A 14,288-nucleotide genomic window follows, 5' to 3' on the forward strand; every position below is an offset into this window, starting at 1 on the left:
AAACGTTAAAATATTTATTGTATTCCATAAGAATAGTAGATAGGCATCAGTATGAACAATTTCAATATTTGCTTTACAGTGGTAACAGTAATAATTTAAAGCCTGTATATTCATTAAATAGTAAACGTTCAATCGATTTGATCAAATATAAATCAGTCCATTGACAGACATTGAGTCATGATTAATGATGTGATTTCATTATCAAACACTTCATATACAGTGTCATAAAGATACATGGAGTTCAGTGATACAGACATACACTACCATGTAGCTACAAACACATTCATACATTCAACAATACCGGGACAAGGAGACCAACAATGATAGGCACAGATGAAGAACTTAGAACATTTGTCCATTTTTGTAGTTTTAAAGACACGGAGAGAAACCTGAGAAACTGAAATAGTGAAAAAGAAGTTTGTCTTGAGTAGAAAAAAATCCTTAAAAAACTGCTGAGATCAGGAAAGAGACTACCATCTTACAAAAAGTATTATTAGCTACCAGAAATTCCAGAACTACAAGTCCCAGAAGAACTGTGTGCACCTGTTCTTCCTGCTCTCTGTAAGCTGAACATCTGCAGAGCCTCGAATGAGCCTGCACAGAACTCCAATACCCAGGATGCTCCTTGTTACGCTCTACTTGAAACGCTCACTGAATGAGGTAAGTGGAGTGAGGCCAGAGAGGAGAAAGTCTTCATTTAAGAAACAGAATCCACAGAATTCCCTGTCGCCATCTAAATTGGATCTTCAGAATCTTCGCTCTCCCTCTCTCCATCTGTCTCCGGCACGGTAGGAAGGGATGACACAATGAAGATACGAGTGGAGGAGGAGTGTGGTGACGTGGGGGAGGAAGGCTCCTGAGGGGGACAGTCTGTCCCTCGGCTGTTGGGGGTGGAGGTATCACACTCTGCCCCTGCACTGGAGGCACCTGCTTCTCCTGCGTTCCCCCTGGGTTCCTCCTTAGCCTCATCCATGTCACCCTCTCCCTCTGTCCCAACCACCTCATCCTTCAACCTTACCACCTCTCCCTCCCTCTTTCCTCCATCTCCCTCCCCCTTTTCTTCCTTAACCTCCCATTTAAACCCATCGCTCCCCTCCTTCCTACTACCCCCTCCCTCCCTCTTCCCCCCCTCACCCCACAGCTCCCTCTCCCTGGTGGGGGAGGAGGGTGTGGAGGGGGGAGCCGCATGCTTCTTCGCTTTACGGTTGGCATCTCTGAAACTGGCCAGAGGGGGGCGCAATCTTACCCCACTACGGGTGGAGCCCTCGATGGCCTTCTGCAACTGTGAAAGGTAAGAGAGAGGGAAAGATAGAGAGAAAGATTAAAGGGGAGAGATAAGTATAGAGGGGGAGAAGAGAAAATGGAGGGAGAGAGAAGGGAGAAGGGGAGAGAGAGGAATAAAGAAAGAGGGGAGGGAAATAGAGATTGAGATGGAGGGTGAGAGAGGAAGGGAAAGAGAGTGAATAGAAGTGGTTAACATAGCATGTCATAACACAAGCAAAGCATGTTAATACAGGTTTTACTGTGACGCTGTGATAAGTCAGAGACGAACATCGTTGATGGTGTAATAGTGTGACTCACTATTCGAGTACAACAGAACAGCAAAGCAACAGCCAACTGAACAGGCTCCATGTATTTGTATGTGTATTTATTATGGATCCTCATTTGTTCCTGCCAAGGCAGCAGCTACTCTTCCCTCGGTCCAAACAAGATTAGGGCGATTACATCACCAAAAAAATGTACAACACATTACTACACCACTACATATCTACAATTCAAAATGTATAATTTTACAATGTACATATGTGTAAACTGTGTGTGTCAGCGTGTGTGTGTGCTTATGCGTATGTGTGTCTCTTCACAGTCCACGTTGTTCCTTATGTAGTATTGTATGTTTCCCAGAGTCTGTTCTGGACTTGGGGACTGTGAAGAGACCCCTGGTGGCATGGCTTGTGGGTTATGCATGGGTGTCTGAGCTGTGTGCTCGTTGTTTGAACAGACAGCTCAGTGCTTTCAACACGTCAATACCTCTCACAAAGACAAGCAGTGATGCAGTCAAACTCTCCTCTATTTTGAACCAGGAGAGATTGACATGCATGTTAATGATGTCAGCTCTCCATGTACATTTAAGGGCCAGCCGTGCTGCTCTGTTCTGGGCCAAATGTAATTTGCATATGTTCTTCTTTGTGGCACTTGTCCATATGACTGGGCATTAGTCCAGGTGTGACAAAACTAGGGCCTGTAAGACTTGTTTTGTTGATAGCGATGTCAAGAAAGCAGATCTTAGCTAACGTTGCATCCATATGTTTTGACCATGACAGTTTACAATCCAGGGTTACTCCAAGCAGTTTAGTCTCCTTAACGTTCTCAATTTCCACATTATTCATTTAAATATTTAGTTGAGGGTTTAGTGAATGATTTGTACCAAATACAATGCTTTTAGTTTTTTAATATTTAGGACTAGCTCTTTGTTAAGAGTTGCAGTGAGTTCACTTGCTGTGGTAGTTGACGTGTTTAACGTTGAGTCATTAGCATACATAGATACACAGGCTTTACTCAGAGACAGTGGCAGGTCATTAGTAAAGATGGAAAAAAGTAAGGAGCCTAGACAGCTGCCTTGGGGAATGCCTTACTCTACCAGGATTATCGTGGAGAGGCTTCCATTAAAGAACACCCTCTGTTTTCTCTTAGACAGGTACAGTGCCATGAAAAAGGATTTGCCCCCTTTTCTCTACTTTTGTACATTTTTTATACTGAATGTTATCCGATCTTCAACCAAAACCTAATATTAGATCAAAAGGAACCGGAGTGAACAAATAACAGAACAATTACATAATTATTTAATTTATTTTATATAGAAGTTATGCAACACCAAACGGCCCTGTGTGAAAAAGTAAATGTCCCCTTACACTCAATAACTGGTTGTGCCACCTTTAGCTGATGACTATAACCAAACCCTTCTTGTAGTTGTTGATCAGTCTCTCACGCCGCTGTGGATGAATTTTGGCCCACTCTTCCATGCATCTCAATTAGGATTAGGTCTGGACTTTGACTAGGCCATTTCAAAACTTCAAATGTGTTGCTTTTCAGCCATTGTCATGTAGACTTTATTGTGTGTTTTGGATCATTGTCTTGCTACATAACCCAGCTGCACTTCAGCTTCAGCTCACAGATGGATGGCCTGATATTCTCCTGTAGAATTCTCTGATACAGAGCAGAATTCATGGTTCCTTCTATTAAGGCAAGTTGTTCAGGTCCTGAGGCAGCAAAGCATCCCCAAACCATCACACTACCACTACCATGCTGACCGTTGGCATGAGGTTCTTACTGTGGAATGCAGTGTTTGGCTTTCGCCAGGCATAATAAGAAGTATACATTTTTTTGTTATTTGTAACAGGTTCCCTTGATCTAATATTCGGTTTTGGTTGAAGATCTGATAACATTCAGTATAAAAAAAATCTAAATATAGAAAATCAGAAAGGGGGCAAATACTTTTTCATGGCAATGTAACTCTTGATCCATGATGTACAGTAGGAAGAAAAAGTATGTGAACCCTTTGGAATTACCTGGATTTCTGCATAAATTGGTCATTAAATATGATCTGATCTTCATCTAAGTCACAGGAATAGACAAACATAGTGTGCTTAAATAACACACCAATTATTGTATTTTTCTTGTCTATATTGAATACATAATTTAAACATTCACAGTGTAGGTTGGTAAAAGTATGTGAACCCCTAGGCTAATGACCTCCAAAAGCTAATTGGAGTCAGGAGTCAGCTAAGTTGGAGTCCAATCAATGTGACGAGATTGGAGATGTTGGTTAGAGCTGCCTTGCCTATAAAAACACTCACAAAATTTGAGTTTGCTATTCACAAGAAGCATTGCCCGATGTGAACCATGCCTTGAACAAAAGAGTTCTCAAAAGACCTAAGATTAAGAAATATTGACTTGCATAAAGCTGGAAACGGTTACAAAAGTATCTCTAAAATCCTTGATGTTCATCAGTCCACTGTAAGACAAACTGTCTATAAATTGAGAAAGTTCAGCACTGTTGCTACTCTCCCTAGGAGTGGCCGTCCTGCAAAGATGACTGCAAGAGCACAGCACAGAATGCTCAATGAGATTCCTAAAGCGTCAGTTAAAAACATTCAGAAATCTCTGGAACATGCTAACATCTTTGTTGACGTTTGCTGCAAGTCTGAAGTTTGCCAAAGTGCACCTGGATGTTCCACAGTGCTACTGGCAAAATATTCTGTGGACAGATGAAATTACAGTTGAGTTGTTTGGAAGGAACACACAAGACTATGTGTGGAGAGAAAAAAGCACAGCAAACCAACATCAAAACATCATCCCAACTGTAAAGTATGGTGGAGGGAACATCATTGTTTGGGGCTGCTTTGCTGCACAAGGGCCTGGACAGGTTGCTATCATCGATGGAAACATGAATTTCCAAGTTTATCAAGACATTTCGCAGGAGAATGTTAGGTTATCTGTCCGCCAATTGAAGCTCACAGAAGTTGGGTGATGCTACAGGACAACGACCCAAAACACAGAAGTAAACATCCGGCGCCAACAGAGATGGCCGCCTCGCTTTGCGTCCTTAGGAAACTATGCAGTATTTAGTTTTTTTATGTATTATTTCTTACACGGTTGCCCCAGGAAATCTTAAGTCTTATTACATACAGCTGGGAGGAACTATTGGATATAAGAGCAACGTCAACTTACCAACATTATGACCAGGAATACGACTTTCCCGAAGTGGATCCTCTGTTTGATCCACAATCCAGGACAATGGATCGGATCCCAGCAGGCGACCCAAAACAATGGCTCCGCAGAAGGGGCAGAAGGGGCAGACGGAGCGGCCTTCTGGTCAGGCTCCGTAGACGGGCACATCGCCCACTGCTCCCGAATATACTACTTGCCAATGTCCAGTCTCTCGACAACAAGGTAGACGAAATCAAAGCAAGGGTTGATCTTCCAGAGAGACATCATAGATTGCAACATTCTCTGCTTTACGGAAACATGGCTCACTCGGGATACGTTATCAGAGTCAGTACAGCCACCTGGTTTCTTCACGCATTGCGCCGACAGAAACAAACATCTCTCTGGTAAGAAGAAGGGTGGGGGTGTATGCTTTTTGATTAACGAGTCGTGGTGTGATCATTACAACATATAGGAACTCAAGCCCTTTTGTTCACCTAACCTAGAATTCCTTACCATCAAATGCCAACTGCATTATCTACCAAGAGAATTCTCTTTGATTATAATCACAGTCGTGCATATCCCCCCCAAGCAGACACCTCGACGGCCCTGAAAGAACTTCATTGGACTCTATGTATACTGGAAACAACATATACCGAGGCTGCATTTATTGTAGCTGGGGATTTTAACAAGGCTAATCTGAAAACAACGCTCCTTAAATTTTATCAGCATATCGAATGCACAACCCGGGCTGGCAAAATCCTAGATCATTGTTAGTCTAACTTCTGCGACGCATACAAAGCCCTCCCTCACCCTCCTTTCGGCCAATCTGACCACGACTCCATTCTGTTGCTCCCAGCCTATAGACAGAAACCAAAACAGGAAACGCCCATGCTCAGGTCTGTTCAACGCTGGTCCGACCAATCTGATTCCACGCTTCAAGATTGCTTCGATCATGTGGACTGGGATATGTTCTGGATAGTGTTGAACAACAACATTGATGTATACGCTGATTCGGTGAGCGAGTTTATTAGCATCTGCATGTTGTACCCATGGCGACTATTAAAACCTTCCCCAACCAGAAACCGTAGATTGATGGCAGCATTCGCTCAAAACTGAAGGCGTGAATCACTGCTTTTAATCAGGGCAAGGCGACCGGAAACATGACTGAATACAAACAGTGTAGCTATTCCCTCCGTAAGGCAATCAAATAATCTAAGCGTCAGTACAGAAACTAGGTAGAGTCGCAATTCAACGGCTCAGACACGAGAGTTATGTGGCAGGGTCTACAGTCAATCACGGACTACAAAAAGAAAACCAGCCCCATCGCGGACCCTGATGTCTTGCTCCTAGACAAACTAAACAGCTTCTTTGCTCGCTTTCAGGACAATACAGTGCCACCGACACGGCCCGCTACCAAAACCTGCAGGCTCTCCTTCACCGCAGCCAAAGTGAGTAAAACATTTAAACGTGTTAACCTTCGCAAGGCTGCCGGCCCAGATGGCATCCTTAGCCGTGTCCTCAGAGCATGCGTAGACCAGCTGGCTGGTGTGTTTACGGACATATTCAATCAATCCCTATCCCATTCTGCTGTTCCCACATGCTTCAAGAGGGCCACCATTGTTCCTGTTCCCAAGAAAGCTAAGGTGACTGAGCTAAACAACTATCGCCCCATAGCACTCACTTCCGTCATCATGAAGTTCTTTGAGAGACTAGTCAAGGATCATATCACCTCCAATCTATCTGACACCCTAGACCCACTCCAATTTGCTTACCGCCCTAATAGGTCCACAGACGACGCAATCGCAATCACACTGCACACTGTCCTAATTCAAGAGGAATATCTATGTAAGAATGCTGTTCATCAACTACAGCTCAGCATTTAATACCATAATACCCTCCAAACTCATCATTAACCTTTTGCGTGTAGGGGGCAGTATGGCTAAAAAAACGTGCCCATTTGAAACTGCCTATTTCTCAGCCCCAGAAACTAGAATATGCATATAATTGCCTGATTGGGATAGGAAATACTCTAAAGTTTGAGGAAAATCAAATCAGGAAGTGCCTCTTATTTTGAAACCTCTCTGTTCCTATGCACGTCTATCCTCCATTTAAAGGGATATCAACCAGATTCCTTTTTCTATGGCTTCCCTAAGGTGTCAACAGTATTTAGACATAGTTTCAGGCTTTTATTCTGAAAAATGACCGTGAAGGATCACATTGCGTAAGTGGATAAGCGTGGGCTCTCAGAGTGAGTTTGTGCGCAACTGAGTAAAGCCGCCATTGTTCCTCACGCTGTTACTGAAAAACCTACACACTCGGGTGATATATTATCGAATATATATTTTTAAAACAACATGAAGATTGATTATAAAAAACTTTTGACATGTTTCTGTGGACATCATGGATATTATTTGGAATACACCTCTGCGTTGTCGTGACCGCTCTTTCCTGTGGATTTCTGAACATAACGCGACAAACAAACGTCGGTATTTTGGGTATAAAAATAATTTTATGGAACAAAAGGAACATTTGTTGTGTAACTGTGAGTCTCGTGAGTGAAAACATCCGAAGATCATCAAAGGTAAACAATTTTTTTGATTGCTTTTATGATTTTCGTGACCTAGCTACTTAATGCTTAGTGTACATAATGTTATGCTATCGATAAACTTACATAAACACTTGGATTGCTTTCGCTGTAAAGCATCATTTCTAAATCTGAGACGACAGGTGGATTAACAAAAGGCTAAGCTGTGTTTTCCTATACTGCACTTGTGATTTCATGAATGTGAATATTTTTTTGTAATATTATTTGACTGTGGCGCTATGCTATTCAGCGGTTGCTGATGACAATTATCCCGCTACCGGGATCGGCAGCGTCAACAAGTTAAGCTCGAGACCCTGGGTCCTGGACATTCTGACGGGCTGCCCCCAGGTGGTGAGGGTAGGAAACAACATCTCAACCCCGCTGATCCTCAACACTGGGGCCCCACAAGGGTGCGTTCTCAGCCCTCTCCTGTACTCCCTGTTCACCCATGACTGCGTGGCCATGCAAGCATCCAACTCAATCATCAAGTTTGCAGATGACACTACAGTGGTAGGCTTGATTACCAACAACGACGAGACGGCCTACAGGGAGGAGGTGAGGGTCCTCGGATTGTGGTGTCAGGAAAATAACCTCACACTCAATGTCAACAAAACAAAGGAGATGATCGTGGACTTCAGGAAACAGCAAAGGGAGCAACCCCCTATCCACATCGACAGGACAGTAGTAGAGAAGGTGGAAAGTTTTAAGTTCCTCGGCGTACATATCGCGGACAAACTGAAAAGGTCCACCCACACAGAGAGCGTGGTGAAGAAGGCGCAACAGAGCCTCTTCAACCTCATGAGGCTGACGAAATTTGGCTTGTCACCAAAAACACTTTCATACTTTTACAGATGCACAATCGAGGCCATCAGACTGTTAAACAGCCATCACTAACATTGAGTGGCTGCTGCCAACATACTGACTCAAATCTCTAGCCACTTAATAATGAAAAATTGGTTGTAATAAATGTATCACTAGTCACTTTAAACAATGCCACTTTATATAATGTTTACATACCCTACATTACTCATCTCATATGTATATACTGTACTCTATACCATCTACTGCATCTTGCCTATGCCGTTAGCCATCACTCATCCATATATTTATATGTACATATTCTATTCATTTCTTTACACTTGTGTGTAAAAGGTAGTTGTTGTGAAATTGTTAGATACTTGTTATTTATTACTGCATGGTCGGAACTAGAAGCACAAGCATTTCGTAACACTCACATTAATATCTGCTAACCATGTGTATGCGACAAACACAATTTGATTTGATTTTAAATCAACAACAGAATGGCTTCAACAGAAGAAAATACACCTTCTGGAGTGGCCCAGTCATGAGGTTATTGCTGCCAAAGGAGGGTCAAACAGTTATTAAATCCAAGGGTTCACATACTTTTCCCACCCTGCACTGTGAATGTTTACATGGTGTGTTCAATAAAGACATGAAAACATATAGTTGTTTATGTGTTATTAGTTTAAGCAGACTGTGTTTGTCTATTGTTGTGACCTAGATGAAGATCAGACAAAATTATGACCAATTTATGCAGAAATCCAGGTATTTCCAAAGGGTTCACATATTTTTTCTTGCCACTGTAGCAGAGGATGTAAAGCCTCTTTTATTATGATCAATAATGTCAAAAGCTGCACTGAAGACTAACAAAACAGCTCCCACAATCTTTTAGTATCAATTTCTTTCAGCCAATCATCAGTAATTTGTGTATAAGCGTGCTGAAAGTCATTTGTCTACTGTGAAATAGCATTGTCTCTGGTCAAAAATGTTATTCAAACGTTTAGTAAGGGTTAGTAGCAGGCTGATTGGTCGGCTGTTTGAACCAGAAAAGGGTGCTTTGCTATTCTTAGGTAGTGGAATAACTTTTTCTTCCCTCCAGGCCTGAGGGAACACACTTTCCTGTAGGATTAGTTTAAAGAGGTGGCAATATAGTCCGCCATCATCCTCAGTCATTTTCCATCCAAGTTGTCAGTCCCAGGTGGTTTGTCATTGTTGATAGACAACAATAATGTTTTTACCTCTTCCACACTCACTTTACGGAATTAAAAATGACCATGCTTGTCTTTCATAATTTGGTCAGTTATGCATGGATGTGTAGGTTCAGAGTTTGCTGTTGGTATGGCATTCCTAAATTTGCTAATCTTGCCAATGTAATTACTGTGACACTGTGAGATCATCATCAGAGAACGATGACAGAGAGGCAGAACAAATGGACAAGCTGTGTGATGCTTCTACACTGCAGAAAAGGAAGACTCGGCATACAGACAGAGAAAGAGAGAGAAAGAGAGAAAGGGAGCAAGAGAGAGAGCTTGTGTGATGTGTGATCTCACCTCCTTCAGTGCTACGACTCCCACCAGTTTTCCAATGCTGGTAACATAGGCATGACTGAGACCCAGCAAGGAGAACAAAGTGTGGGTCTGTCAGAGAGAGAGGGAGGCATATTTGTCAATATCCTACAGCATGTAGTGTTTATAATGGCTTAAAGTGGCTACATAAGAGCACAAGGTGCTAGCTACAGTTGATACCTTGTGAAGGGAGGTTCTCTCCACCAGCTGAAAGGGGGAGGGATCAATCCGTATCTCCTCCATACTGATTGGCTTATCCAACTCTTCTTCTTCCCAGGCTTTGATCTGCATTAGCCAATCAGAGAGCAGAGAGGGTGATTGACAATATAAAGAGAGAATAATCATTTATGATGTTTGATTCTATTCGTGGAATCCTTTTAGAGCTACATAGAGTGCCCAGGTCAGGGAGTAGAGGTCAGGGATCAGGGATCAGGAGTTAGGGGTTAAAGGTTGATCAGGGTCAGTGAGACACATTACCTCCTCTGAGGACATGGTGTCGGTGAGTGGAGGTGGGGTGGATTCCTGGAGAGAGGAAGAGAGAGAGAGAGAGAGAGAGAGAGAGAGAAAGAGAGTGAGAGAAAGAGAGAGAGAAAGAGAGTGAGAGAGAGAGAAAGAGAGAGAGAAAGAGAGTGAGAGAGAGAAAGAGAGAGAGAGAGCGGAAGAGAGAGGAAGAAAGAGAGAGAAAGAAAAGAAGGAGTGTGAGACAGAGGGGGGTGTTGGTTTAGAGATTTTAGTTATTTTCTCCCTCCAGGTTTACAAAGTGTCAGATCAGATGCCCCCTTGTGGTGCTATTTCTCCATCACACAGAATGACAAACCTGCTCATTACATATCATATCATACATTATAGCAAGGTCATGCCATTGACGTGAGTGTGTGTCCCCTACTGGACAGAATGTGATATTGCTCCTCTTTGAGCTACCAGAGGAAATTAGCTACCAGAGGAAAGCTTGAGGTTGATGTTAGCCTTAAGCACAGATCCAGGATCAGTTTGCCCTAGCCCCAATCCAAACCTCAACCATTATGGGAATGAAAAACATCTTCTAACATATCTGACCCTGTATCAGTGGTTACAGCCAACCTCTATCTTGATATGGAATAATACCTGAGCTTCAGCCTGGCTGGTTGAGGAAGAGGAGAAGAGGCGCTGAAATATTCCCCTCACAGACTGGAGGGAACGCTTCTCTGAAAGACAGGACAGACATTTAGAAGTGAGTAAATCTTGTAAACATTCTCACTCCAACACTTTTCTACAGAAGGTGCTGGTTAATTGTTGTACACAAACCCCATGAGCAATCGATGGAACAGCAGGTCTAACACTGATTCTGCTGTATTGATTGCTTATTGTAGATACAGTATCTGGTTGTAGAGTAGTGGCCTAAGGGAACACACTTAATGTGTTGTGAAAAGTGTTATGAAGTGTAATGTAATATTTGTTTGCCTTGGCAGCAGCTAATGGGGATCCTAAATAAAGACAAATACAAACATGGATGCACTAGTAACAAAATAGCAATAGTGGGTACATCCCAATTCTATGACATTTGTGTGTGTCATGTCACCTGAGCCGGTGTGATTGGTGGAGGACTCCTGTGGTTTGGGGGATGGGAGTGGTCTATTCTGTTCATCTTGTACTGGAGAGGTCTGGAGAACAGACAAAAGGACCAAGTTCATAACCAAGTATTATATGATGTTGTGGATAATTATAATGCATTATAAATGTGTTTATAAAGGCATTATAAGTATACTGATATTTAATCAGTGTAAAAAATATGATGCTATCGTTCAATCATTCCATCTATCCATCCATCCATCCATCCATCCTTCCATCCTGTCACCTCTCCTCCCTCCTCGTCTACGAAAGTGAAGGACTCCCAGCCCTGGCCCGGTGACCCCTGACCCCTCTCAAAGACACGCCTCTCGGCAGAAAGCCACCAATCAGAGATGGCTTGCAGCTCTGTCCTCTCGATAGACCCTAATAGGATCATAGACTCTGAGGAAAGACAGGGGGAACAGGGAGAGAAAGAGAGTAGAGAGAGAGAGAGAGAGTAGAGAGAGAGAGAGTAGCGAGTAGAGAGAGAGAGTAGAGAGAGAGTAAAGAGTAGAGAGAGAGAGAGAGTAGAGAGAGAGAGAGAGAGAGAGAGAGAGAGAGTAGAGAGAGAGAGAGAGAGAGAGACTTTAACTACTTTAACTATTTGTACATTGTTACAACCCTGTATATATATATATATATATATATATATATATATATATATATATAATATGACATTTGTAATGTCTTTATTGTTTTGAAACTTCTGTATGTGTAATGTTTACTGTTAATTTTTATTGTTTATTTCACTTCTGTATATTATCTACCTCACTTGCTTTGGCAATGTTAACACATGTTTCCCATGCCAATAAAGCCCCTTGAATTGAATTGAATTGACTTGATTTGAGAGAGAGAGAGAGAGAGACAAGAGAGGGATTTCAGTGGATGGATTGGTGTCATCTACGGTGCATGGCATCAAACATTCTATAACATATCTCACCTTTGGAGTCGACCAGAGGGATGGTTTTGAGGGAGGTGGAGTCTAGCAGATAGCCCAGCTCCCGATAGGTCGACTGGGAGGACAGGAAGTTCACCTTCCGCACCATCATGTCCTCCACAAAGATGTTGTACTTACTGAGGGAGGAGAGAGGATATATGTGAACTGTGGCTGCTTGACTCATAATAGCACACAAGGTTGCATGTACACTAGAACTGTTTGAGCCACAATGGCATACAGTTCTCTGCATAAACACTTATTAGAGCCATAATGGCGACCGTTCCAGTACCTGATGTGTCCAAGGCTGAGCTCGGGGAGGTATGGCAGTTTCTTGACCTGGATGATGGAGTCGTAGAGGGAGGGCTGCAGGCCCTGGGCCACCATGTTGGCCAGGATCACTGCCACCATCATGGGCAGGATGTGGGAGATCTGGCCTGTCAGCTCAAAACAGATCACAGCCGTGGACACTGTGTGGGTTACTGCCCCGGTCAGGGCCGCGGCACCTGGGATAAGGAGGGCGGGAGAGAGAAAGGGAGGGGAAGGAGAGAGGAAGGGAGGGAGGTAGGGGAAGGAAAGAGGAAGGGAGGGAGGGAGGTATGGGAAGGGGGAGAGGAAGGGAGAGAGGGAGGGGGAGGAGAGAGGAAGAGAGAGTATAGAGGGAGGGAACGAGAGATCAGGAGTCACAACAAGGCAGAAAGGGAAGGAGAGATGGTGTTAAATGACATTGTGTATGACAGGGTAGTGAGCAGTCATTTTGATATGTATATTATAAATACATCACATGCGACTCGCAATAACACTAAGTAATTTACACCCTACTTCATAAAGAGAATTAACAATATGCAAGAGACTATGGTTGAGTTACAGTAATAGGCAATGAAGACATGTCTGAGAATTGATTCTAAATATAAGTGTATTTAATTACTTTGTAAAAATGAATGGATTCACATACAAGGCATACAGCTTCAGTTACAAAGCATGAACAAGCATTACAAGGCATTATTCCAAGCATGGTCAGAGAGAGAGAGAGAAACCATAACCCTGAAAGGCCTTGCCCCCAAAAGTTCACAGGGTGGAGAGAGAGAGAGAAAGAAAGTATCTCACAACAGCAGGTCAGGAACAAATAAGAAAAAGACCAATGAACCTTTAATAAACATCTGAGTTGTTGACCAATAGCATTACTGTAAAGTTAACCTCCAATCAGATGTCAGACCTACATGATGTAACCTCTCAGAGGTGTGACAATGGGGGTTGGCAAGACCAACACATAGAATGCTGAATTCCGAAGACAACACATGGCAAATTCTTGCATACAGCTGATAAGATGAGTCCCTTCTGGGGCTGGGCTGCCCTGCAACAGCAGCAAGGCAAGATGAGACTTCAGAGGAGACTCACCAATGACAGCATAGCCCCCGGGGAGGATGCGATAAACTATCCCATCAAACAGGATACCGTTTGGGAAGAGAGTGGCCATGATCTCCCCTACCAGACGCCCAAATGCTGCCCCTGGGGAGAGGGGAGAGAGAAAGGGAGAGAGAGGAGAGAGAAAGGGAGAGGGAGAGAGAAAGGGGAGAAGGGAGAGGAGAAAGGGGAGAGGGGAGAGAGAAAGGGGGAGAGACAGGAGAGAGAATACTCAGTTGTGCTTTAGGACAGGGTTTATAGCATGTTTTAAAGCCTGATATCTGATACATCATGTTTAGATTTCCAGGTCTGATCTCAGCCTCTTACCCAGTATGAACACTGGCATGAAGGCTCCAGACGGGATGGGCATCGTCGTGGAAACAGCAGACATCCAGAACTAGAACATTGAGAAGGTCTGTGAACAGAGAGACCTAATACAAATCCTTTATAGAATCTAATAGAGAAACAATGAAAAGGTAACTTCCAGAGAATGCGCTTGCAACTCTTTTCATTTGATTTGATAGCCTAACCACAGCATAATATGAGAAGAAAGGTCATGTGTTTTATTCCATGATGGAGGGAGGACGTACCTTCATGACGAAGAAGAGGAGGAGGATGAGGAAGACGCTGACGGTCGGGGTGCAGCCAGGCTGAGGAGCGCCCCAGTCCAGGGGGAAGGGCGGTGGCAGACAGTTTGGTCCAGGTG

General features: G+C 43.3%; 1 protein-coding gene across 1 annotated transcript in view; it reads right to left on the minus strand.

Annotated features, from left to right (window-relative positions):
- Positions 1-14,288, minus strand: part of clcn1b (chloride channel, voltage-sensitive 1b) — a 57,607-nt gene continuing 43,319 nt past the window's right edge. The window contains exons 12-23 of the mRNA XM_031838107.1: positions 14,173-14,284; positions 13,910-13,979; positions 13,577-13,687; positions 12,471-12,684; positions 12,185-12,318; positions 11,492-11,646; positions 11,216-11,297; positions 10,762-10,841; positions 10,135-10,179; positions 9,838-9,942; positions 9,643-9,729; positions 1-1,282 (exon numbers count right to left, since the gene is read on the minus strand). Of these exons, the coding sequence (XP_031693967.1) occupies positions 734-1,282; positions 9,643-9,729; positions 9,838-9,942; positions 10,135-10,179; positions 10,762-10,841; positions 11,216-11,297; positions 11,492-11,646; positions 12,185-12,318; positions 12,471-12,684; positions 13,577-13,687; positions 13,910-13,979; positions 14,173-14,284 (1,744 nt within the window). The 3' untranslated portion in view covers positions 1-733. The remainder of the gene's footprint in view (positions 1,283-9,642; positions 9,730-9,837; positions 9,943-10,134; positions 10,180-10,761; positions 10,842-11,215; positions 11,298-11,491; positions 11,647-12,184; positions 12,319-12,470; positions 12,685-13,576; positions 13,688-13,909; positions 13,980-14,172; positions 14,285-14,288) is intronic.

This window comes from Oncorhynchus kisutch, linkage group LG13 (assembly GCF_002021735.2).
Source record: "Oncorhynchus kisutch isolate 150728-3 linkage group LG13, Okis_V2, whole genome shotgun sequence".
Lineage (NCBI taxonomy): Eukaryota > Metazoa > Chordata > Actinopteri > Salmoniformes > Salmonidae > Oncorhynchus > Oncorhynchus kisutch.